Source organism: Serinus canaria, chromosome 15 (assembly GCF_022539315.1).
Source record: "Serinus canaria isolate serCan28SL12 chromosome 15, serCan2020, whole genome shotgun sequence".
Classification (NCBI taxonomy): domain Eukaryota; kingdom Metazoa; phylum Chordata; class Aves; order Passeriformes; family Fringillidae; genus Serinus; species Serinus canaria.
Window position 1 is genome coordinate 9,652,568 of NC_066329.1, and position 25,075 is coordinate 9,677,642.

Sequence of the window (25,075 nt, forward strand, 5' to 3'; positions counted from 1 at the left end):
CAGGACCTTGCAGAGCCAGCTGGAGCCCATCAGCTGCTGCCAGTTCCTTACTTTTGGATTTTCCTGCAGGTCATGGATTGAGTCAGCTCCAGCCTCCCCAGGTTTCTCAGGCTTTGCTTCACCCCCTGATGTTGGACTTGAAAACCTAAAACAAAGGACTGGTGTTATTTCTTTAGTCCAGCTGGTCAGTGAGCAGGGTGGCTTCCTATCAAAGCAGGCTGGTAGAAATTATCCATCCAATTACATTTCCTAAAGGAAAAATATCACTATTTCATAGTAAATGATTGTATTTGGTGGTTAAATTGTATCTAGACCAAAGGAATTTTCAAAATATTAATATATTAATTATTAATATAACCATATTAATTATTGTCAATATAAATAATATTGTAAATTGTGCATCTTAATTGATAATAGAGGATTTAGATATGCATAACAAGCTACAATATCTCTCACTGACAGTTACACTTACATGCAAAGGTCACAGTATTGACAGCTTCATTTTTTTCAGCTGTTGATAAAATATATGTAATTTTCTCTTTTTCAGATTAAAAAAGGCAGGAAAGGAGCTTAAGAATAATACTAAAAAAATCACATTAAGTGGAAGCTAAATGATCAAGCTTCTTTCACTGGACTGAGAGAGCAAGTTTTACTGAACAACACAAAGCCAAGAGGATTAAAGAGAATTTCTCTGTAACCTACATCTTGGTTAAGTCTGCAGAGAGTGGCCGTGACTGCAGTGAGCGGCGCAGATTTCCTCCCTTAACCTCAGGATTTTCTGTTGTCAACTCCTTGATCCTCTGCTGGATGGTCACACACCTGTTCTCCTTCTCTGGGAGAAGCTCTGTATCCACTGTGGCACTGGGATTTTCTGAAGTAAACAAGCTAATGTGTTTTTTAACACTGCCTCTTAAGATATTATTCTCTTTTTCCGAGGAAGCTGCAGGACTTTCACAGCCCAGGAACGTGTATGTTTCCTTCTGATCTGCTCTTTTCCCCTCCTTATTAGTTCTGCTTTCACTGGTTGTTTCAGGGCATCTTTCAGGACCATGCAAGTTAATAATTATTTCTGGTTTTGTCTCAATTTGTTCACTTTTAGATTTAAGTTTAGTTTCCCAGGTGTATTTCCCATTATTCAGGATGCCAATGTCCTGACTACTGCATTTCAGATTTGTTTTAGAAGAACTGCTTTTATTAAATTCAGTTTCTTCATGTTTTGGCCCTGTTTCAGACTGATCATGAGTACCCACATCAGTAAAAGCAATTATGGATACATTCTCCTTGCTTTCATGGGATGAACCAGCCTTCTTGCAAGAAGAAAGATCTTTATGTTCAAACTTAGCTGTCAAGTCCATGGACAAAGGCCTTGGTTTTCTAACCCCAGATTTCTCTGTAGGAGATTTTTCCTCAGAAGCTTCCACAGTGTGATGCTTTTGATCTCTTAATGATTCCAGAAAAATAGCAGACACTGGTCTATGTTTTGCCCTTTGCTGGACATCAACAGAAAAATCAACTTTGTTGTTGAGATTATTTGCATCATCATTGTTCTTCTCCCCTGGATGAGCATCACGAGCATCTTTCCTTTCCCCGGTTTTGAGGGATTTCCAGGATTCAGGTCTGAGACTGGAGGAAAATGACATATGCCTGTGGAGAGCCCCCTCAGGATTCCTGGGGGTCTCTGCTGGTTTCACAGAGCCCTGGAGGTCCTTGCTTTGCAGAGCAGAGAACCCCCTGCGCTCCTGAGCCCTTTTCTCCTGGGCCAGGCTGACCTTGGTCTGCTCGGGGCCCCCAGGCTCGAACAGAATGACTGTGTTGGCACTGGGCCCCGTGTAGAAAGTCACATTTGTCACCATGTCACTGCCAGCCTGATTTTCAGTGTCAATGGCTTTCTGATCCACTAAGGGAGGGACATTCCCACTCAACACCTTCACAGAGGACGTTTCCTCAGTGGCCTTTCTCAGCATGCTGCTGGATCTGAACGCTGGCACAGGCGGTTTGACGTTTGCAAAAGTATCCGAGGATTTCTCTTTACAAAAAGGCTTTGGGAAAAGTCTCGGCCTTGATCCCAGCGAGGGCATCGTTGCAGATCTCAAGGAATTCCCAAATTTCTTGTTCTCTTCGAGAGTCAGGGATGCTGAGGCCTCCTTTGCCTTGTTGCTGGCATCTGAAAGCACACTGACATACACACGCTGTGCCTTCTCCTCAGCCCTGAGCTCAGCTAGGTCAGGGACTGCCGTCAAAGACGTCAAAGTAGAATTTATTTCTACTCTTGTTGCCATAGTTGGAATTACACATTCAACAGAACTGAAAAACTCCAGCAAGGAAAAAGAATCTGCAAAAAATAAAAAAAGAGGAGAAAAATGCAAGTATTGATGTAGAGTCAGCATGAACATCAAATAACATCATTCTCACATAAATTCACAAGGAAGCAAACTCAGATTAAGGTGCCTTTCAGATATGCTGATACCAGAGTTTATCACACTGAAAGACATAGTGTTCCTTCTCTAAAGCAAGAAACACCATTATTTACTGACTTGGCCAAACAACCAAATACAATGGAAATAAATATATCCTACAAATTTCCACACTCCCACTTACCATAATTTGCTGCTGCAACCAATCCATAGGGCCTGAATCCTCTCTCATAGTGACAACAAGAGCTTGGTCACCAAGGGCACATTAAGGACAGGGAATGTGATCACTCCAGAGACACTGCCCAGACTTCACCTGCAAATAAACAAAATATTCCAACTCAGGTGTGGCACATACCCAGACAATGCCATGTGGGACAAAAATCCAGAACATTCTAAGAGAAAAAGCTGGTTCCCAAGCAAGAATGACCTCAAGCAACTGTAACAAGCAGAAGAATGTTTATTTTTCAAACAGCCATTAAAGAATCGACAAGAAATTACCACTTATAGGTGTAACTGAAAGGTGAAGGGGGAATAACTCAGACTGCACAACAGACACACCAAATCTGAGCAGTTAAAACCACATTTAGGTAAGACTGTTTGCAGATTCAAGTGCTGTCAATCACTGGTTAAACACAGAGCTTTGCATTACTGTAATCTCAATTACTGTAATTTACTTTCTATTGTAAAGCTCTTTTCTGGGGCAGCAGTCTGTGAAGTGCTACCTGAGCAGCTGACCTGCAAACGGCTGATTTTCCATCAAAATGGAACTTTTACCATGACAAAGCAGTTTTGTATCTCACTAGCAAACGCAGGAGAAGAGCTTTGGCTTTAATTATATTCTTACTGCAGAGAAGTGGGAAAACCAGCAGTAATTAGAATTTCAGCTACAAGAAGTAACCTGAATCTTTCCTAACAGAATATATTTAAACTTGCAGCAGATGCAGGCAGCTATGTAAGGTTAGATTATTTTTTCCTTCAAAAGCTGTCATACTGTTCATTTTTAGAAAACTCACACTGTAATTCATAACCAGGGGCCCAAATTTGTGTTGCCACCCTCTTGACTCTTTTGGGCAGCCTTTGAAGGGGCAGTTTTGGACTCCTCTCACTGGACCTTATATTGGTGTGAATTTACCATGCAAATAAACTTATTCTGTGGAATATGGAGCTTCCTCCTTGTGATTATTTAAAAAAACCCAACCAGCATCTTGCCTTCCTGAGCCTGCAGTCTGGAGAAGTGGTTATTTCACCTTCAGCTTCCCTTGATCAGACTTAGCCCACACTGGCACTGAAGTTGCAGGGATTTATTTTTGTCCCTGCTTGTGCTCCCTCTCTCAGGCAGGAGAATGAACTCCACTCACCTTGTCCGTTCCCTTTCATCTTCCAATCCACTTGCAGTTCTGTCTCAACCACTTATCCCTGATGCCATCCCCCTCCTCCCAAGTCCACGACCTCGTCCTTCCAAAATAGCCACTAACCCAATCAGCTTATCCACATCAATCTGCCCCTTCCACCATCTCACAGATCTCCATGAAATCTTCCTCCCTCTCCCACTCCTTCTTCTAAGAAACACCACCAAAATCCGATTAAAATGCTCTCACACTCCAAGGATGCAAAGGTTTGGGAGTGCTGTAACAGGAAACTTGCTGGAATGAAGCTGATGCTCACAGGCAACATTGCAAAGGGAAAAATTCAGCTGTGAAAACAGCATTGGTCTTGCAGTAGCCGAGAATAAACTCTCTCCTATCATTCTGTAGTCCCTGTTTCTCTGGAAAAGAAGAAGGGGGCACAGAGCTTCTTAAATGGACTAAAACCTGATCCTCAATGGAACGCAGGGCAGTGAATTTACAATGTGGGACCTAATCCCTGGTAACAGAGTACAACTCCCTTCTCCAGCCAATAGTCCTAACACAAAATTTACCCCTTCCTCAGTTTCATTACACTGCAGCTTTACAGGACCCCATTTCCCCCTACATAATCCACCCAAGTCAGTTTTCATGTTTTAAATTCAACACAACAGATATGTGGCCTCAAACAGATAAGTGTTTGAAAAAGAACAAAAATTTAGTGGAAAAAATAAACACCCAATTTTGAAAATGATAAAGCTCCTTGATACAATTACACTTGATAAAGAGGGTTCATGTCATCAATGCCAAGTGTAACATACACTAGACACTGTGTCTCAGTTTTGAAACATATCTTGTTTTAGATAAACCTGTTTCTTTCTTAATAAAATACCTCTAGTCCAGTTGGCAATGTACAAAATTTGGGGCAATTTATAAAGATCAACTGTAAATTAAACTGCAGGAGGATTTCAGATGCTATTAATATTTAGTAATACTACTGTGATCGTACTACTACAGTTGTAAATCCCTCACCATCAGCTACATCATGTCATTGCCTCCCTGACCAGGGGACAGTCAGCCGAGCTGCCCATGCTGCTCCTGCATGTCCCCATCCTGTGTGGCAGAGCCTCAAAGCCACCTTGTCCCCATTTCTGGGCACCTTGTCCCCATTTCTGGGCACCTTGTCCCCATTTCTGGGCACTGTTTCTCTCTGTGCCTCCCAAGCAGTGCCCACACTCCCCTTGGCTGTGGCAGGCACATTCTGCACAAAAATGAAATTGTAAATGGCACTGGAATGTCTCTTGAAATCCTCCTGCTTTTATCAGAAAGGTTAGCATATGAAGGCCTGGCTCTTCCCTGCTGCTCCTCTTCCTCAGCTTCCAAACACCTGTGACTGGGATTTTTTTTTTTCCCTGGGCCAAGCTTGGCCACCACAGGGTGTCACAGAGATGCAAATGCAAACACTGCTCCGGGCCCCTTCATATCTTAACGCCCTCAGGTGTTGTTGCCTGCATTTTTAATTAAAGATCATCACAAAATTGTCAACAATTTCCTTGTAAGAATTCAAAATGGATTATTCACTTCACAGGGTTATTTTTGCAGGAGATCATTTGGGAAGGGCTTCACCCCAAACACGCCCTCGCTTTGGCACTTGCCCACCCACCACACACACAACTATTATTTACATCACTGCTAATTCCTTTAAGCCTATTAAGGCAACAGCAACAGCCTGCAGATAATTTTTCCACCATGAATCACGTGACTATTGCCAACTTCCTTGCTTTGAAACAAGAATGTTTTAAATGACACAAAGCAAAATTATCTATAATCTGGCCCTGAATCTCGCAGCAGATAAACAAGTCCATCTGTCTTCTCTAAGGGTGGAAAGCATAAAAATTCCACTAAGAAAATGTCTCTGCTATTAAAAAACCCAAACAAACAAAAAAACAAAACCAAATATGTTTATGACATACGTGGAGATCAAGCAGAAAGCCTGGCTCAAGCACCAAATACCCACTAAAAATACTCCACAGAAAATCACCTAATAAACATGAAGTTTTTCTTCTTTATATACAATTTTATCAGCAAATCTGCTTTCAGCATAAAAAATTTACTCCCTTATTCTGTAGATACAGGAAGAATTTTGTATAACAACATATCTTAGTAGCTCCTGAAAACATGGCTTTGTCCATGACTGCGGCTGGGAGGTTGGGACTGGATGATCTCTAAGGATTCTTCCACCCCAAACCAGTCTGGCATTCCATGATTCTGTACATTCCCCTGGCCCAACATCCCACAGGAGCTACTGGGAGCAAATGACCATAACCCAAGGTTTATTTCATCCCTCCTACAAAAGTTGCCCCACTGTCTAAAATGATTCAGTCTTTACAAACATTTTTCTCCTCTCCTTTCTCCTTCCAGTCCTCACTGACTGAACCCTGGGGTCAGTCTGCAGCAATCCCTGTCTGTTCTCACCAGAAATCCTCCTTCTGCTGCTTCCTGCACTTGGAGAGGGGCTGATTGGATTAAATAAGAATTAACAGAGCAGATCCTATCACTTACTGTGCACGTACAAGTGCGAGTGCTGACATGAACATAACTTACTACAGCACAACAAAAATAACACAAAAAAACCTTATTCTGAAACTTTCATCACCAAGTAGATCATGAAACTAATTCAGTAAAAAGCAGGCTTTTTCTATTTTTGGGGTTAAGCCTCATTCAGGTTATTATTCACTGCAGAGGGATCCATCAGTTGTATTTAAGAGGACATTCAGGGTCTCTTAAAGGGAAAGATTATCAAAAGTACTGTCATAATGGCTCTAATTTTTAATTTGCCAGGCCAAGTTTATTCACAAAGTAAAAACAGCTAATAAAATGCATTTAAATTATCTTTTCCCAGATTCACAGTAACTCAGTTCTGCTTCTCAATAATGAAAACTAGAAAGTTGAGAATTAAAACTACGTATTCCAAATCTCACAAGCCAGATAGATCTGCAAAGCCCCACAGATCACTGATATTAGAATTCCAAAGTATTGCAAAATTCAAAATATCTTTCCTCCATTTCCCATCTCCAAGTCTCTTGGAAACCTCCAGTTCTTCTCTTTTACAAAAAGAACTAAGTGCTGTTCTTTTGGACATTCCTGTCCAGTCCCAACCCAAGGATGAAAGACTCCACTCTGACATTTCCTCCCACTGCAGAAAAGATTAGCATTTTGTTAAATAAAGTGTCCATCCTATAAATAGCAGCATTTACAAGCACTTGTAAATCTCTAATTGCTCCTGCCAGTACAATTGCATAACGATCATCACCTGCCAGAGCTTCACCCCCATGCAGCTGCACTAAAGAGCTGCAACACTTCCAACCACCCTTTTCATTAAGTGCTGCCATCTCAGTCTCACGGTGAGAACTTTACACTCTGTATTTTGATCTCCTTGATGCAAAGATTGGTTAAATGGTAACAAGTTGTAGAACAGCAGTTTCACTAATTCAAGCTGGTCCCATAGTGGCCACAACATTTATTTATTTAAGCAAAAATTCGACGTTAAATACACTGGAATGGTCAGTAAGAATTTAAGACCACATTCCTGATGTAGCAGGACAATCAGCTGAGACCGGGATTTAGGAAAACACCATGAGGGTGGGTAGGCCCTGGCATAGGCTGCCCCAACCCTGGAAGTGTCCAAGGCCAAGTTGGACACAGCTTGGAGCAACCTGGGCTAGTGGAAGCTATCCCTGACCCTCCCAACACAAACCAGTTTGGGATTCTGTGATTAATTTAAGGTAGAGTAGGATTCAACAGCAAAATGCTACTGTGTGTAACCAGCACAGAATGCTCCCTGGGGCACAGAGAGTCATCCTCCAAATTTCCTTGAATTTATGAGACAGATGTGTCTGGAGAGAATGATTTGGGTAAAAAATTATATGTAATAATCTGTTTCCACAGATGTCAGTCTGTGCTATTTTCATAACAACGTGTGTCACATACAAAACATAACCCAACAGGATTAATGTACAAAAAGGGCAGATTGCTTCTTTCTAGAAAAAAGCTTCAGAATATCACCCTTTAGAAAGGAACAGTTTGCTACCATAGATTTAGTATCAAGTACCTGGTTTTTGGGTATTCAGCTCCAAAAATTTCTGCACTGGGTTTTGGGGGCAATGACCACTGCTCCACAAACAACTCAGGCCAATACCTTGGTCAAGATCAACTTTGTCCAAGTCAGGTCTTGGCTGGAGATTCTCCTCTCTGTAAATTGTGTTCTACTCAAGAGATCCCTCAAGAGCACAGGGACTGGCAGAACACGCTTGGCATTTCCTCTGACCTGCACAACTGCCTCATCACAGCCCAATCTTCCACAATTTCCTTCTCCCCAACCCTCTCATTGACAGTTTCAGAAGAAACTCTCTTCCCTTTCCAGATTCACAGTAGGCTTAATTTGTTTTGAAACTCCCTCGAGTCTCAGGTAGGAAAAAAACCCAACCAAATGAAAATTACATTAAATGTTGGTGAATCACCATTTTTTGGTACCAGAAGCTGCATATCCTCACCCTACTGTGTGAATCATCTTTTGCTTCCAGCATTCCACACAAGGGATTCCACCCAGCTCATTACTGGGTGGGTATTTTCAGAAAGTCCAATTCTTTTGGCAGTTGAAATAGGGAATAAAAGCAAAATGCTGATTTCTGCCAGCTAAGGATGACATTCAGCAGAAAAACATGAATTATGGGATAAGGCTCAAGTGAGGCTAAAAGTGTGTTTGTGCAGAAGGTGGGTATTCCCAGCAGGCCTCAGAATGCTGTTCTGTTTCCTTCTCTCATCAAACCTTTGCTTTTGTGGTCAGCTTCAACTCCTGCTAATGTTCTTTTAGGTTTCATCCTTGCAAATGCTTTTAAACCACAATCAAGACCTGCAGATAACCTCCCCATGCAGTTTAGCAGGAAAAAAAAAGACATTCCAGAAACAACTGCATTGCGTGCCAGATAAAATATTAATGATCAGTTTTGGCTACAAGCAAGAAAAACTGACTATGGAAATGAAAAAAGATAAATAAGTCAAATTAAGGCTCTTCCAGGAAGATGTTTGGTAGCTTCAGGGAGGATATTATTCTATCTGCAGCTCCCAAAGGTCAAAGGGATCATGTCCTGGACACAGCAGAGGGTGGGTACTTGAATTTGCAATTTGGCAAATTTCTCCTCATACCTTTTCAAAACCATCATGGAACTTCCTGCTGGCTAATTGCAACACAGTCTTGTTGAAGGAAGCTTAACTTCACTTTTAACTGTATTTAAAATAAATTTTGACTAGAGTTTAGTTTTTCTGCACAGATTCTGAAGGAATGGGTTAAATCCCTGACTCTCCTTTTCATATCTTATGCTACACATCCTGAATATGATGGAATTAATCAAAATCTAATATATTTATGCATTCTTTGAGTGTATTTTCTCCATGACCTTGCTTTAAAAAGGTGAAATTTGGCTCATTATAGTTTCAGAAATACATCAGGCAGCTACTGATCCCTCTGACCTCGAGCCCAAAGCCCCAGAACTGGGGCAGGGCTGTGTTTCTCCAGAGGCTCCAGCTTTGGGTGGGAATGCTTTCATTTGGCAGGCACACCATGGACACATCTGAAGGAGTACAAGGAGATGGATGAGCCAGCTGCACCACAGACAGAAATATGGGATTGAAAAACAACTTTGGCATTCTTCCATTTGATACTCCCCTCCACAACACCACGCGCTCGGTACCATGTTCCAGCAGTAAAAGGAGCTTAGAGACCACCCACACCTGGAAATATTTACTGTAACTGTGCATATTTCTCATCCTCTTGGCAACAAGGGAAGAGGAAGGACAACTGTTTGATCTCAGAGCTGACAGGACATGGATATCACCACTGGACTTTGTTTTATTTGCTGCCTTCAGAGCCACCAGCTGCTGCAAAGGCTTTTTTAAAAGCCGCAATGATATAATTGGGACATTTTCCTCCCAAAACAGTGGTGGAAGCTACTTGGACACTGACATTGGGACTCCTTGATGAGCAAAGGTGCAGTAAAAATAGCCCTGCAGCACTTTGCTAAGCCTGGCAGGCAGCGTGGGGACACCAAAGCTCATGTGAATTGAGGGAGGTGCAGCACTCCCGTGGGAGACAGGGCTTGGCTGACCTGCTGAGGAACTCAAGTCAAAGGATTGAGTGAAGCAGATCCGTGGGCTTTGCTTTATTGAAAAAACCCACCTACTTGCTACAAAAATAGGCAAGTGCCTCCACAGCACTTTGAAGCCTTCAGAAATAAAGCTGACCCATGGCCCTGTGCCCCCAGGCAGGAATCAGGGGAAGGAGCTCTTCACACAAACCCAGCCTCTGAAGGTCACTGTAACACAGAAATAGCACGAGGTGAGAAGACATTTCCTGCTTGCCTTCGTGCACAGCAGGTGCTTTTGTGTCAGAAGGACAAAGCCCCTAATCCTCTGATCTGCCTCCTCAAATTCTAATGGATTTCCAGCGCTGGAAAATGCATTTGTGGCCTGGCACAGTAAACCACCTTCAGAAAGTACAACCAGCTCAAGCTGTCCTGTGATTGACGTGGGGTCACCAGGACGAATTTATAAATACTGAGCCTTTAGATATTCATCTGAATGCTGAAAAATTAATTAGGTAGTGTCATATGGGGAGAAAAAAAAGTGGTTTCAACCAGAAAACTTAAGGCTACTGGCCTTGGAGCATGACCTTGAGAGATCACTTCAACAGTTTAAGCATCTGGAGCAAATTCAAACCCATAAAACCAGAGGACAAAAGAGTGGTGGGCTAGAAGACCAAAATCATGATATTAAAAATGATATATGTGTATACATAGCTATGGTGACTAATGCGTATCCAAGGGCTAAGAACTAACATTCCTTTGCTTCTGCAAAAACAAGAAAGCAGGTTTACAGTGCATTATTTTTATACCTGTACTCTTCCTGACAGACACATTTGGAAGCTGCACAGTTGCCAGCAAAGACTCATTCACAAAGAGCACGTGGCAGCTACTGATAAAACACTCAGAGCAGAGATGCTGCAATAGATTACACTGCTCCTAAGCTTTCACCTGGACTAAAAGAAATCACATGATCACAGACTGGCTCAGGCTGCAAGGGACCTCAAAAGGTCATCTGGTCCCATCTTCCTGCTCAAGCAGGGTCATTTCAGAGCACGTGGCACATGGTTCTGGAATAACTCCACTGAGGGAGACTCCACAACCTCTCTGGGAGATCTGGGGAAAACTGTCACTGCACATCCTTGACACAAATATTTATGTACTGCTTCAGCTCTAGCAGCTCTGCCTTCAGATGTCTTCTCTGATGGCTGGTTTGCCACTTGTGATCTTAAAATTCATACGCAAAAAGCTCTGTGCTCAACAGCTTTTGATTTGGCTGCTAATGACACATTTTCTATCAAAACAGAGAGCCAACGCTGTGTCACAGCAATTTCTCCACTCAGTCCATCATTCCACCTTTCAGATATTTGATTAGTCAGAGCATAAGCATGTAGTCAAGTTCACTCAACAAGCAAATACACTCCAGCCCAAAATACTCGTACCAGGCACTGCTCTGGAAATGAACTGCAGCTGCATGGCAGCAAGGCACTGACAAACAGGGGGCTGGACCAGGTGGTTCCCAGGAACAGATGATTCTGTTCTTGAACAAATGAACAATTTCAAAGCCTGCTCCTCTGAGTCAACAACCTCTGCCCTGAAGATGAAGCCTGCAAAGCTGCAGCACAGCAATGCTGAGCTGGAGATAAGGAGATCTCTCTGGGACTGCTGCAGGAGACAAGCACTGTGACAAAAGACTGGCAGAGCTGGCACTAATAAACAACACAGCTCCATCTCCCAGGCAGCACCTCCATTCTCAGCTCTACAGCAGCAATTCAAGCACTTCACAGAAAAGATGAACCAACTTGGAACAGGAAAATTATTAACAGTATTAAATTGGATTAATTTTACTCTAGTTATGTCTTTCAGGATATTGATGGAGCCATTAAAACTCATTCAGATCAAATGGACATGACCCTCAGATTTACCATTTCCACTCCTGTCTCACGGATAGTGAAAGAAGCACAGGACTGAGGAGAGATGGGTGGATCTATTCTGAGTCAAATAAAATATTGTTATAAAAGCCAATTCCCTAAGCCTAAATCCCTCATGCCACCCTCTGCCCTAAACACACTGACACACTGAGACACGAAACCCTTTTGCCTTTCAGGTTGTTCCCAGTGTTCCAACAGCTCTTTCATCTCTTCCTTGTGTACTGAACCTGGCATTAAGTCAGGTAGGATCTGGTGCTGCAGCAGGGTGCTGCTTCCTGCCAGCCATCAATAAATTGCCCAGAGCTGCACACCCAGAACAAACCTGCTCTGTCAACAAAGTCTGACATTGTGCCAGAGGAGCTACTGCTGCTGCCTTGATGATAAGGCTCCTCTTTTTCCTTCAGTGGGCACATCTGGCTTTTCACATATGCGGGAAATAGGTTTTTCCCCCACGTTAATTTAAATGCCCACCTCAGAATCACTGGCTGGGTATTGCCAGCTTGTACAAGTGTTCCTTTGGTTCTCTGTGAGCAGGGCATTGTTACCAGCAATCCACAAAGGAGCTTCCTCTTCCCCCAAAGCCCCAGGAACAGTACAGAACACAGAGGGGTCGTGTGTGACTGTCAGGAGCCAGAGCAGTGACACTGCATTTCTCCTCATTTCTGAACAAAAGGATGTTTAAACCAAGAACTCTGACAGCAACAAGCCTGCACATGCATTGTACACTACCTTGTTCTTCAGAAACACAACATCATTCAGCAAAATCAAGGCCTGTAATGAATTATTGATAACACGTACACTATCCAAAAGCTTTGTGAGTACTAAACAATCTCCTCTACCTCCCTACATGCTTGAGAAAGCACAGAACGGGAAAAAATGCCTATTAATTGAAAGACAACAGTTCAGGCACAAAAAACATTAATGTATTTATTGAGGGGGGTGAAAGAAAAAGAAAAACCAGCTCTGAAATCCAAACGGTGGCCCTGGGAACCTGGGAGTGCCTGAAAGTGCACAAGCACTGGTGAGGAACTTGCCCAGCACAGGGACAGGGAGGCCCAGGGAACCCCAGGGGCTGCTGAAGCCACGCTCACAGCTTTGGCACAGAAGGGCATTTTTAACCACAAGTGAACCCTGGGGACTTTTTATCTTTCTGGGAAGTTTTAAGCACAGAGAGCAGAGAGGCACTTAAACATCAAAATAAAGATAGAAGAGTAACATGAAAGCACCTGAAACTCCTGGTCCATTGTAGAGATCACCTACCTTTTAAGGCAGGGTAATAATAAATAGCTGACACAGACATATTTTGTAGCTCACAAAAATTAGGAGGAGTGAAAGATCACAGGTTTGTCCTCACCAGCTCATCCAGACCTAAGTGCCTCAGCACGAGAACTCACTTGCTCATGAGCAGCCAGACCATAAAGCTTCCCTCAAATCACCCCCACCCAGCCACACTCACACCACAATTACAGCAGCCCTGGCACCTGATCCCACTTTCTCAGAGCACATCCAAGGAAGGGATTTAGTAACCTGAAAATTATCTCACAGTGAATTTAGAAACACCCTTCTCAAGTTATTACAAAGAAGGATGCTTGGACTGAAATTTGACTCAAAAGAAAAGCAGGATACATCAAGTTCTTCCAGCTCCCCACCTCTGCTCATGCCTGTCCCCACAAAGCCCCACAGTGAAGCATGACCCACTGATCCCACTGTGATCACTGTTAACACCACTGGAGGCCTCTGGAAGGCAGAGACATTCAGCAGCCTCAAGAGACACAGCAAGTCCTGCAGCTACTGAGAAATCTGCTGAGCCAACTCCCTCGCTGGCCTTTTTGGTACAGATCTGCAAGTTCAAAGGGTGGCATAAAGCTGCCATAAAAACAGGTAACTCATCATCAAGAATTTCTGAAGGAGGAATCCCAAATCCCACCTGAGCCAAATCAGTTACAGAACAGGAGCCACACCAATCCAAGCAACTGAATGTGAAGTGGCAAAGTTGGAAAGGAAATTTAAGATCCACATGTCCCAACATCTTTCATGAGACAGCAGCTGGCGCAGGATACTTCAGAAGTGACTTAGGCACAAAATCTAATTTCCTTTCATTTTCTAATAATTTGCAGCTTTGAGACTTGATGAGCCAACAGGAGACACCTGCTCAGTGAAGAAGATTGGGCAATTTTTTCATTTTGTTTCATCACATATGAATCAACCAGCAAATCATGGACAAAAGGTCCATGGGAACTACCGGACACAAACTCTGCCCAGGAGCTGCCCTGGTCAGCCTGATGAGTTCCCCTCCCCAAAGTCATCAGGTTCAAGAGCCAAAGTGTTCAAAAATCAGCATTAACAAAAAGCAGCCAGACAGGCTGGAAGAGCTCTGCCTGACCAAACCTGCCCAGTGCTCAGGCAGTGTGTGGCCTGTTTGCTCTGCAGCAAAGTGATAAACGCCACAGATTCTGAAGTCTAATAAAAGCCAGTCCAACCTACTACAAACACTGTCTTGCACATTGGTAAACAGTTATAAACAACCTTCTGTTAATTATATATTTTAAAATATACACTCGTGCCTTAACAAGTTTTTACTCCAGCCTTCAGCCCAGATGTGAGCAGGAGCAGAGCCATTAGATCTGACAAATAGTGGTGCTGATTCTCTCTGTGAGCAGCTCCAACCCTGGGCTCTGGGAGCTCAGTTCAAGCCCAGCTTTCCAGGGTTATTAGACAAGACATGACAGAGAAGAGAGTACAACCACTTCTACAGTCAAGATGAACAAAGATGGAAAAAACTTTAACCTTAAAGTAACCATTTTCAGCATTTTTGAAGTGTGCAAATCTGACATGAAAGCTGTTAAATTAAAAATAAAATAAACTCAATGGATGTGAAACAAGAATTTTGGAGACAATTTGAAAAATATATGAACCTGCTCCGTACAGAGCCAAGCCTGTGAAAACACCATCTCAGCCAGCCATAAATCTACAGTAGAACAAACCTGGATTCCAGATCAATTGCTTTGTACATTGTGTGCAACAGTCCAATATCAACAAAGACAATGCTCTGTGTGATCATTACTTTACACATAGATCACACATATGCAGCACAGATAATCTCTGAAGATTCTACACGTGCTGGTGTGGAAGCAATACTATTTTTTATAACATTCATTTTGTGAAGAACATTAACCGAACGTAATGATGACTTGTAAAAATTATGACACATAAATCCATACATTTTAGAAATATCTAATACTACTTGGATAAATGAATAAATGTATTATAGAAGAACAGAAGTGTTAGAAGGGACCTTAAAGCTCATCTCATTCCACCCCTGCCATGGGCACCTTCCACAAATACATTCCCAGTACTTAAGAACAAGTAAGAGAGAAAAGGCTCAATATGGTTTCTCAGGGGCCTAAGTTACACAGGTGCTTCAGTGAAGTGCCTCTGGGAAAGGAACATATGTATTTAATCTTAAGGCTTCAGCCTCTCCATCATCTTCCTTCTATTTCCTCCTCATGCATGGGCACCAGCATGACAGTGACACTATTCAAGCAAATACTTCACACAAAGAAAAGATCCACACTGAGATCTACAGACACATTTCCTGTGTGTGACTACAGCCCAGGCTACAAGAAAACCTCACCCTGCCCAAAACTAACCCTCTGTGCTCCGAGCACTGGGAAAAGGCTCCCATGGAATCTGCAAGCACTGCAGAAGCAAAAGGAAGCACAATTCCAATATGTTTAACGACTGAATTAGCATAATGCTCACTAGGCAGAAAGCAGAAACAGCCTCCCTGACCTTCTTGAAATGCTGACCTGTAACTATCGATGAGCATTTCCAATGGGTGCTGTGACTCACCCAGCTGGGGAAGGAGGCACAGAAACATCACTGCCCTGTCCAGGGAGAGCAGGTCAGACACGTGGAGACCTCTCCAGCAGCCTCGCACATCCACACAGGAACAGTGACTAAAACTGTGCTCAGGAGAGTAACAAAGACCTGAAATTGCACTGGAAACTCTTCTGTAATCAGAGTGATTCATTTAACCTCTCCTTAGCAGATAGCAGCCACAGAGCTGCAGTGATTTAATTATTTTTTTAAATATTCATTTTGTGAAGAACATTAACTGAACATTCTGATGACTTGTAGGGATTTGTGTATCACAATTCTTACATTTTAGAAATATCTAATACTACTTGGATAAATGAATATATGTATTATAGAAGAATAGAAGTGTTAGAAGGGACCTTAAAGCTCATCTCATTCCACCCCCTGCCATGGGCAGCTTCCACAAACCAGGTTGTTCCAAGCCCTGTCCAACCTGGCCTTGAACACTTCCAAGGATGGGGCAGCCACAGCTTCTCTTGGACAGAACAGTTACTGTTGCTCAAACATGCAAAAAACCCACACTGCATCATGTTTGCAGCAGGAACAGAATGGTATTTAGAAAACTCTGCAGCCATCATACTGCTAAAAACATTCTACTGACAGATTACACTAATATTTGACATTTAATAGTGCCAATACAGTAAGACACTGTTTGACAACAATAACAACAGTGACATTTCTGTAAAGTCCCTCAGTTAGGGAGCAAGCCAGCCATGCTGCTCAGCTCCAGCAGAAAGGCCTGTTGTGCTCCTTTGGGTCAATGAAGAATTCCCAGTGTTCTCATGAAATATCAAACAGTTACAGTGGCCAGAAATTCCACCTCTGTTTAAAACACATCCTGGTTTGCTGGCCTCATTATGGATGAGGCAGCTTTGTCCATGGAAAGCCTTGTATGGTTGAACATACTCCCAGCAGATAAACATCCCTCCTAAATGTTGGCACAACTCCCTCCCTGCGAGGAGCCACTGGTGCTACGGCTGCACTGAGACAGCCAAGCCCAGCACAAGCTCAAGGCTGAGCTCATTAAAAGAGCAAAATAAAGACAAACTTAAAATTCCGCTCCTGCTCGTGCTTTTCAAAGTCTCACCAACACTGTAAAATGATGATGGTCCTCATTTTACAACAGCAGGAATAACCAGTTTTAGAACTTGACATTTATTAACATCACTTGTTGAAAGGCACTGAAAGCACATATTTAACCAATACTGTGATTACAAAAACAGTCACTACGAAAATATAAACAGAAGAGGCTGCTGCGTATGGCAACAATGTTGCAGCACTAAAAGCACAAACAAATCCTCTTATTTTCATGCATTTCACTAAAACACTGGCAGCTTCCTACCCCTGGAAAGGGCTAGGATGGGTTATGAAGGATAACTACCAAAATCAAAGAAAAATTAAAAGTACAGGCCAAACATCTTCACTCCTTCACCTCCTCCCCAATGCAGTAAACCCACTAGATTTAAACAACAGAATGCAGCTAACTCCTTTTTCCTCTCTCTCTGCCATCCATCTCCCTGCAGCAGAGCTGGAATTGCCCGTTCGGAGCTCAGGCGCTTCCCTGCGCTCTGCGCAGGAACTGGGTCAAGCCTGGAGCTGGAGTTAACAGCCCACTCGGCTCCTGGCGATTCCCAGCCCCCAGCCGAATGAAAAGGGTGTTTTGACCTGGAAATAAGGCTCAGATCTCCTCCCTGCCCACATTAAAGCCCATCTAACTGCGAACAGTAAGACGAGCCTTACCCAAAGCTGCTCTTTGGAGGAGCTGCTGGAGCGCACACGCTTCCTCCCTCCAAGTGAAAACTGGGGAGACACCAAACCTCCAGCAACTGAATTGTTATCTTTTCCTGTTCGTTACACCAGCCTAATGACCATCCTGACTCGGAATTACTACAATAGTAAGAAGCTTTCAGTTCTCACACTGCTCCAAGACCAACACTATCTCCTTTCAGGCAAGCAGAGGCTTTACTCTACCCCAATACTGGAAGTTTTGGCACTTAATTCTGATGAGAACTTTTAATGAACAGCTCTATAAGTGGCGTTAGAAGAGTCCAAATCCCCCCACCCCCAATGTTTAAGTGTGTGCTCATTGGACATGACTCAACCACAAACAAGCAGTGTTTTGGATAATAACCCTCTCTGTGCCCTGGACTGCTCAAGCTGCATCACCACAATCACACAGAAAACATTCATTTCCTCTCCTCAAGCGTGTTTTGTAGAGATGAAGAGCATAAAAAGAAAACTCAACTCCCATTGTCTCAATGTAAGTGTAAGGCATTCAGAAACTGCAAAAATATGTATTAATGATCTCCTATTTATACAGATGCACTAAAAAATATCCCCAAGCTGTTTGAAAGTGTTTTTGTTTGCGAAAGTTCCAGCATTACATATTCCCAGAACAAAGACAGTGGGAACCAAGAAAATAAACCTCCTCGATTTGAGAAAAGACTCTAAAGATAAAGTATGCTCCCATAAACGGCTTAATTTTAAGAGTCTGAATTCTTTAAGCCTAGGCCTGAAGAAAATTATCACCCAGTAGACTTAAATATCCTTTTGTGATCAGATGTTCAGGTCATACCAATCACGAGAATAAAAGGGAAACATTAGGGAGTTTTTTTAAGCAATAGCTGAAAATAGATAAAACAGTCACCACACTAAATTTAGTATGTTTTGGCAACACTTAATATCCAGGTTTTCATAAGAATTTGGTTTTACTGCCAGGTAACAGAACACGAGACACAGAATGTCCTCTTCACCTATAGAAGCCCTCTCAAGGCATAGAGCAATTGACTTGCTCTGGCTTTGTTACTTGTAAATATTTTAATTATTCCTGGAGCACAGCTTGAGAAGAATGGCCTGAGAGCTCAGAAGTTCATGGATGTCCTTCAATCTCACTGAGAGTCAATAAAGGACAAGAGAACAGAGAAACAACTTCACTCCTAACCCAGCAAGAAGAGCATCTCCTCGGAATCAGCAGACACACATCACTGGAAGTACATATCCAAGCAACCAAGAGCCAATTCCTGGACATTTTTAGGAAAAGTCAGCACATCCAGCTGCCTAAGGCAGGTGCATCTCGAGTTTGTCAAGCGTGGAGTCTTCCAGTTAAGCTGTTAAACCTACCAAGCCTGTGGTCACTCCAAGGGCCATGATTAGGATTCAAGACTGGTTGCTGTGGAGAGAATTCCTCAGCTCTCCCGATGCTATTATTCCAGTCTCTTTGGCTGCAAGCTCAAGACAACCACGCAGCAGTTTACACTGCAAATCCTACTACCACAACCAGGGACTCTTCATTTAAAGAGATTTCTGAAGCAAAAGCAAAAAACCTGTGGCTTTTGCCCTACAATGCCTTTGGGCAATTCTTACACACAAAACTAAAAACACACCTAAAAACATTGCAACATTCCCAGGTTCCAGTCAACCCTGTGCACCACACAAACCAGTGATACAGACTGGGCTCACAGCATCACCACAAGCCTCATGCCTGGGCTTGCAGGATTGAGCATTTATTTCAGTCTCACTTTTCCCAAGCAGCCCACAGCACACAGCAGGATCTCCTGCTCCATAAAGGATTCACTGGAATGATCCCTTCCCTCCCTAAATGCTGCCAGCTACTTGAGAATTGAGCAAGCTGCACTCACCCTAAGAAATAAATAAATGTATAAAATCAATGAGTAGAAAGGCTGCAGCACTGCACACCTCCCTATGATCAGCAGCAGCATGGACATTCACCCAGCTTGGGAAGTGAAAGACTTCAAACCTCATGCAAGAAAACATTCCATTAAAATACACAGCTTGAAAATAAGGAAAGAACAGCAACATTACACATAAATGAATGCAGAACACTCAATCTGCATTTAGACACACCCTCTTACTAGTCAAATTTTTCACTAACTACCCAGCATGACCAATGCACTGCCAAAGGACACTAGCCTGGATAGGTACAGTGCCAAGCTACCAACTTCTGTGGAGTATCAATGTGAGAAATCACACCATGGCTTAGAGAAACACCTTGATCTCTGAAACTGCCCAATAAGAAACCAGCACAATTTTTAAACCCATGAGTAGCCAGGAGAGGAAGTCACACCTGTAAGGTGTCCCTAAATGACACACTCAGGGAAATGCTCTCCAGTGTGATCCTGAGTCATGTCCCTGATCTGCACAGCATTCCCCACAAGCAACATTACACCAGAATTTTCAAGACTATGGGAAGTTTTATTATCTCTGTCTACAAACTCAAGGACAGAGAAATCATATCAATTTGATTCACATGTTACTTGGAAAATCTGCCAGAAGGGAGGAAACTCCATGAGCAATAACCAAACAGGGAATAACTCCAGGGCAAGGACCAGAGAGTGAAGAGCAACACATTCATTACCACAGAGACTGAGCTCCTTTTTCACTCTGCAGTAACCAAACACGTGCCAAAGAGAGGGCAGGTGACAGGACTGGTTTCAAAATTATCTAATAGCCGGAGAAACATGAGTGCTGAATGGAGCAGAGTCCAGGACAACACCCAAGCGAAATCACAGAGCTGTGCAAAGAATCCCAGGAGCAGGAATACCTCAGCTCTCCATCCACCTGGGACCTGCTGGTCAGGACTTGCTTCTTTCACATGTGGTCTGAATGTCACCTTGAGCACATGGGGCAGGAAGGGCTGGTAAACTTATGAAACACAAAGTCTGAAATTCCTGCTTTCAGTAAAGCCTATTTTTAAGTTGTAACTGGATTCTTTTCCCCTTTGGAAGAAATCAGGCATTTGGGAAGCCTCTTGCCTTTCACAGAGGAGTCTGCATACTTAAGAGGCTCAATTAACACCCAAGGTGATGATGCTGCACGTGGCTGAAAACAGAATAAAATTTAAAAAATCACCAAAAAAAAATCCTGCAGCTAGACAAAGCCTCAGTATGGCAGAGGGAAAAACTGCTTCATCATCAGCCATGGAAATTTTCTGAATCCTTGGTTATCTCTTCAGGCCAGAGCCATGTGAGGAGCAGCACAGATGGGGACTGTGCCCTTTCTCCTGCCATAAGAGCAGCAGCTCCAGAACTGCAGCGTGAGCACAACTCTGGGGCTGGGGCCATGCACGTCCTTTACTGCCACATATAAAATGAGACAGCAAAAAATGACAAACCAAAGTATTCCAGTTGGAAACAGTCCTAGACTTTGACTCCTTTTAGGGACTTTCCATACTGTGACACTCCAGAGTGACTTGGTTCCGTGTCTTCTATACATTGGGAAGGAAACATTTAGCCTAGAATTAGCTCAGGGCACTGTCTGAAACAGAGGAAAAGTTCACACACCCATTTTCAAAAACTCTACACCTATCAAAAGGGAATTACAGGCTACAACATCTATTTAAATAGGATTCCAATCTCCTTAACTACCCTGAAGCACAAAGGTTTTATAGCTTTGCTTACTAATAAATAAACTTGATAATTCTTACAGGAAAAGGCAGAGCACACTGCAAAGAAAATCCTAGCCAAAAAAAAAAAAAAAAAAAGAGGGGAAAAGTTTATACATTCTTGAAAGATTTTTCTTTTTTTTTCTGAGAAAGTCTTTACCTGGATTAAGCTGCCAGGCAGCTTTATTAGCATTTCTGCCACACAACTGTCTGCTTCCCTACACACCCTGCAAACGTCACAGGAAAACAAAGAAAACTCCCATTTTTATGTGGTCGTTAGAAAGATGCAAATCCTTCTGGTTTGTGGAGGAGAGACAAGGAAAAGAAAATGCCAACAACCTTCAGCTCTGGCAAAAAAGTACCTCAGAAGCAGCTGAACAACTTCCTAGTTACCCTGGAAACAGAGTTTACCCCTCAGCAGACAGGGAAAATTGTCTGCAATTACCACCCTGGAGTAAAACACCAGTTTGGACAAAACATCCATTTCTGTTTGCTGCAGCTCCTTTAATGTGATCCCAGTAATTTATCATGAGCAATATTTGATCTGGAATGGAATTCTATTACCAAACCCCAAAGAGCCTGAGCTCTATGACCAGACCTGCAGGTATAATCAAAGGTTACAATATCTCCTAATGGCACAGAAGAGCTCCGCCATCTGCCAAGTGTGATTTCCCCTAATCCCATTCCTCACACACAAATCAGAATCACCCGGATTACGCCACAGAAATAGAAGTCAAGTCAATACCTGAATCCATGGGATTAATCTCCCACCTCCAGACGGGAGAAAGGCACGAACAGCAACAATGCTGCAGGCAGGCTCAGGAAGGCAAAGCTTTCCACCCGGCTCCGTGCAGCACCACACAGGAAATTCTGGGATTTCACTGATTAGCTTCACCCATCCACAATCCCAGCACTGCTCCCTCCCAAATCCGAGCGCAGAACTCCGTGCAAATTCAAGGAACTGACCTCCACGTGATCTTTTTGGAGCAGCTATTTCCACCCAGAAGCAGCGCTCCACGTTTCTCCGTGCACATATATAAACCGCTTGGATTTGGAGTTAGGAGGAAAAATTAACAAATGAGCTGCATATCACCAGAACAACACAAATCTGTCCACCCAAGTGCTTCCAAAACAAAAAAACATGCCCCTAGCAAGGGGATTGGAATGAGATGAGCTTTAAAATCCTTTCCAACCCAAACTATCCTGAGATTCTATGTACATACGATGCCAACAAACGAAGCTATGTGCATCTTCAATTCAAAAGCAGAGTGCTGACTTTAAACTGGTACTCCGAAGTAATTTTAATGAGCAGATAATATATTTCCCGAAATCCGAGGCATTAAGGAGTCACATACCACTCTCGGGAAAGCCTGAATCCCTCCTGCTCTGCCCAAGGAGCCGTCGCCCGGCTGTAAACCGGGCGACGGCTCCTTGGGCAGAGCAGGAGGGGGGAGAAAGGGGGAGCATCTTTATTTGTCCATTTAAGACCTCCAAGCACATTATCATCCCTAATCCAGCGAGGCACAGATAACTGCAGCCCTCGTGGATTACAAAATTACGCTCTAATCCTCAGAACCACGAGCAACAACACCATCCACCAAAAACCACCTACAACCCCTCCCCACCTCCAGCCGCCGAATTAGAACCACAGAAGGGGTTTTTTTTGGAGGGGGGCTTTAATCTTCTGTTTAACACACGAGGACACCAGCCTTTGGTCTGACGCAGCGAGAAAGGAGCAGCCAGGAGGTCCGGCAGCCAGGGGCCATGCGGGAGCGGCGAGCGCACCCCTCGGAATGGGACCCCCTGCCCGTTCCCCCGGAGCCGGCGAGGAGGGCGAGGCACCCCCGGGGAAGCGGGGAAGGGATTCCCGTGCCGGCCCTAAGGCTGAGCGAGCACTGCCCGCCTTTGTCCCACCCCGTGGCCTCGCCAGCAGCACTCACCCAGCCAAAGCACCGGCTGCTCCCTCCTCAAAACCGGGCGCCGGCTCCGCCGCACCGGGGAAGTTGCTTAAAGTGAAGTTGGGCGCGCAGCGGCCTTTCCCCCGCGGCGGCGGCGAGCCGCGATCGGGCACGGCCGGGGGCGGGGCGGGCAGGGGGCCGTCCCTCGGCGCTTCCCCGGAGCGAGGGGCTGCGGGAAGGCGGCGGGAGGGCGGCAGGAGGGCGGCGGGAGGCGGGAATGTCCCGCCCCGGTGCCAGTCCGGCCCCTTCGCCCCGGCGGCCGCGGGGCCCCGCGGGAAGCGCCGCTGTTGCCATGGTGACCGCGCGGTGCGGGACGTGGGCGGGGCTTCCCCCGCGCAGCGCGGCCGCGATTGGCCCCGCCCCGCTCCACCTGCTCCGCGCGGATCGCGGGTTCGAGTCCCGGCCCCGCCGTCCCGAGGGACAGGAGCTGGGCGTGGGTAGGGCTGGAAAATGCGGGGTGTGTCAAGATTGTCTTACTGTGTCCACTTCTGGACAAGGATAAATAAAAATGGGAGATACTAGACAGGGTCCAGCAGAGGCCACAGGGATAATGAGGGATCTGGAGCATTTTTGTGATGAGGAGAGACTGCAGGAGCTGGGCCTGGTCAGTCTGGAAGGAATCTCACCAATCCATATAAACATCTGAAATCGTGTGCCAAGAGGATGATCCAGGCTCTATTCAGTGGTGCCCGGTGATAAGGAGCAGTAAACACAAGATCCACCTCAGTATGAGGAAGAAGCTCTTCCCATGGAGGGTGGCCCAGCACTGGGACAGCTGCCCAGGGAGGAGTCTTCTTTTCTGGACACGTTCCAAACCCACCTGGATGCCATCCTTTGTCACCTGCTCCAGGTGACCCTGTCTTGTTGGACTGGATGATTTCCAGAGGGCCCTTCCCACCAGAACTGCTCTGGGATTCTGTGATTCTAATCAGTGGAACAGGCAACAGCTACATCCCTTAGTCAAGGACACCCTTCAAAATGACAAGCTTTAAGGACCTGAATTTAAAAGTTGATGTATGTTTATGTAAACATTGGTAATTTTCAAAGCTGGTACATTCTATAGCTGAACTATGTTTGTTACAATAATAAAAATCACACCTACAGGTTAGAAAGACCCTGCCCAGGTGAAGACCCTTCCCCTGGGCATGTGGAGAAGCAACTTGGATGGAAATTACTGACAAATCCTAATAAAGGATTGTGCTTGGGAAGTTACCCAAGTTCAGTTAACTCTGAACTTTTGTGTATAAATAATAGCAGGAAGGTGCAGTGGGATGTGCTGGATTTGTAAAATACACTGAGCACCCAGGCTGCACACCCTGAAATAAATAATCAATGTCTCTCTCAATTGTGTCATTATTGGCTTGTTGCACACTAGGTAAAAAATCCAATTTTGTGGCTACCAGTGGCAGCCCCTTGGCCATCACTGTCCTTCTGTCACCCTCAGGACAGCACAGCTGTGGAGCCCAGACCAGGAAACATTGCCTCAGAGCAGAGAGAATCAGAAAGGGAACATTTCTGCTCAGACCAGGGAGTGTTCCTCTTTAGTCCCCTCAGGAATGGCACCCAAGTCATGGGATCTGCCCACTGGCAGCCTCTCCATGCCACAGCTGTCACAGTTCAAAAGCTCCAAGTGCTGCTTTTTGTCATTACCAAAGGTGTGGCTCCCTGCCAAGGAGGCCAAAGTCGGCTCCGAGGCGAGGCCATGACTCAGAATGTGGATGATGGGCTGGCCAGGGGCCAGGGTGGTGCCATGGCACAAGGAAAATGCATCTCCATGTCCTCATCTCAGCTCTTGGCAGGGCAGGAAAAGACCAGGCAGCAGGTCCTGTGTCCCTGCTCTCCATGGGGAACTCATTCATGTGCCTTTAACCAGCCCAAATCTCCTTCTGTTGCAGGTATAGGGCTCCTGAGCCAGTGGATCTCTCCGGGATCCATTCCAAGGAAGCCAGACAGAGTTTCTGCAGCTGCCCCTTAGCAGGTGCATGGATGGGAGCAAGAGGAAAAGTTTTAGC

At 44.4% G+C, this 25,075-nt stretch overlaps 1 protein-coding gene across 1 annotated transcript in view; it reads right to left on the reverse strand.

The window, feature by feature from the left end:
- The window catches only part of KIAA1671 (KIAA1671 ortholog), a 64,978-nt gene extending 41,793 nt beyond the window's left edge, over positions 1-23,185 (reverse strand). Inside the window, exons 1-4 of the mRNA XM_030231115.2 lie at positions 23,046-23,185; positions 2,599-2,727; positions 703-2,332; positions 52-145 (exon numbers count right to left, since the gene is read on the reverse strand). Of these exons, the coding sequence (XP_030086975.2) occupies positions 52-145; positions 703-2,279 (1,671 nt within the window). The 5' untranslated portion in view covers positions 2,280-2,332; positions 2,599-2,727; positions 23,046-23,185. The remainder of the gene's footprint in view (positions 1-51; positions 146-702; positions 2,333-2,598; positions 2,728-23,045) is intronic.
- Positions 23,186-25,075: the final 1,890 nt, after the last annotated feature.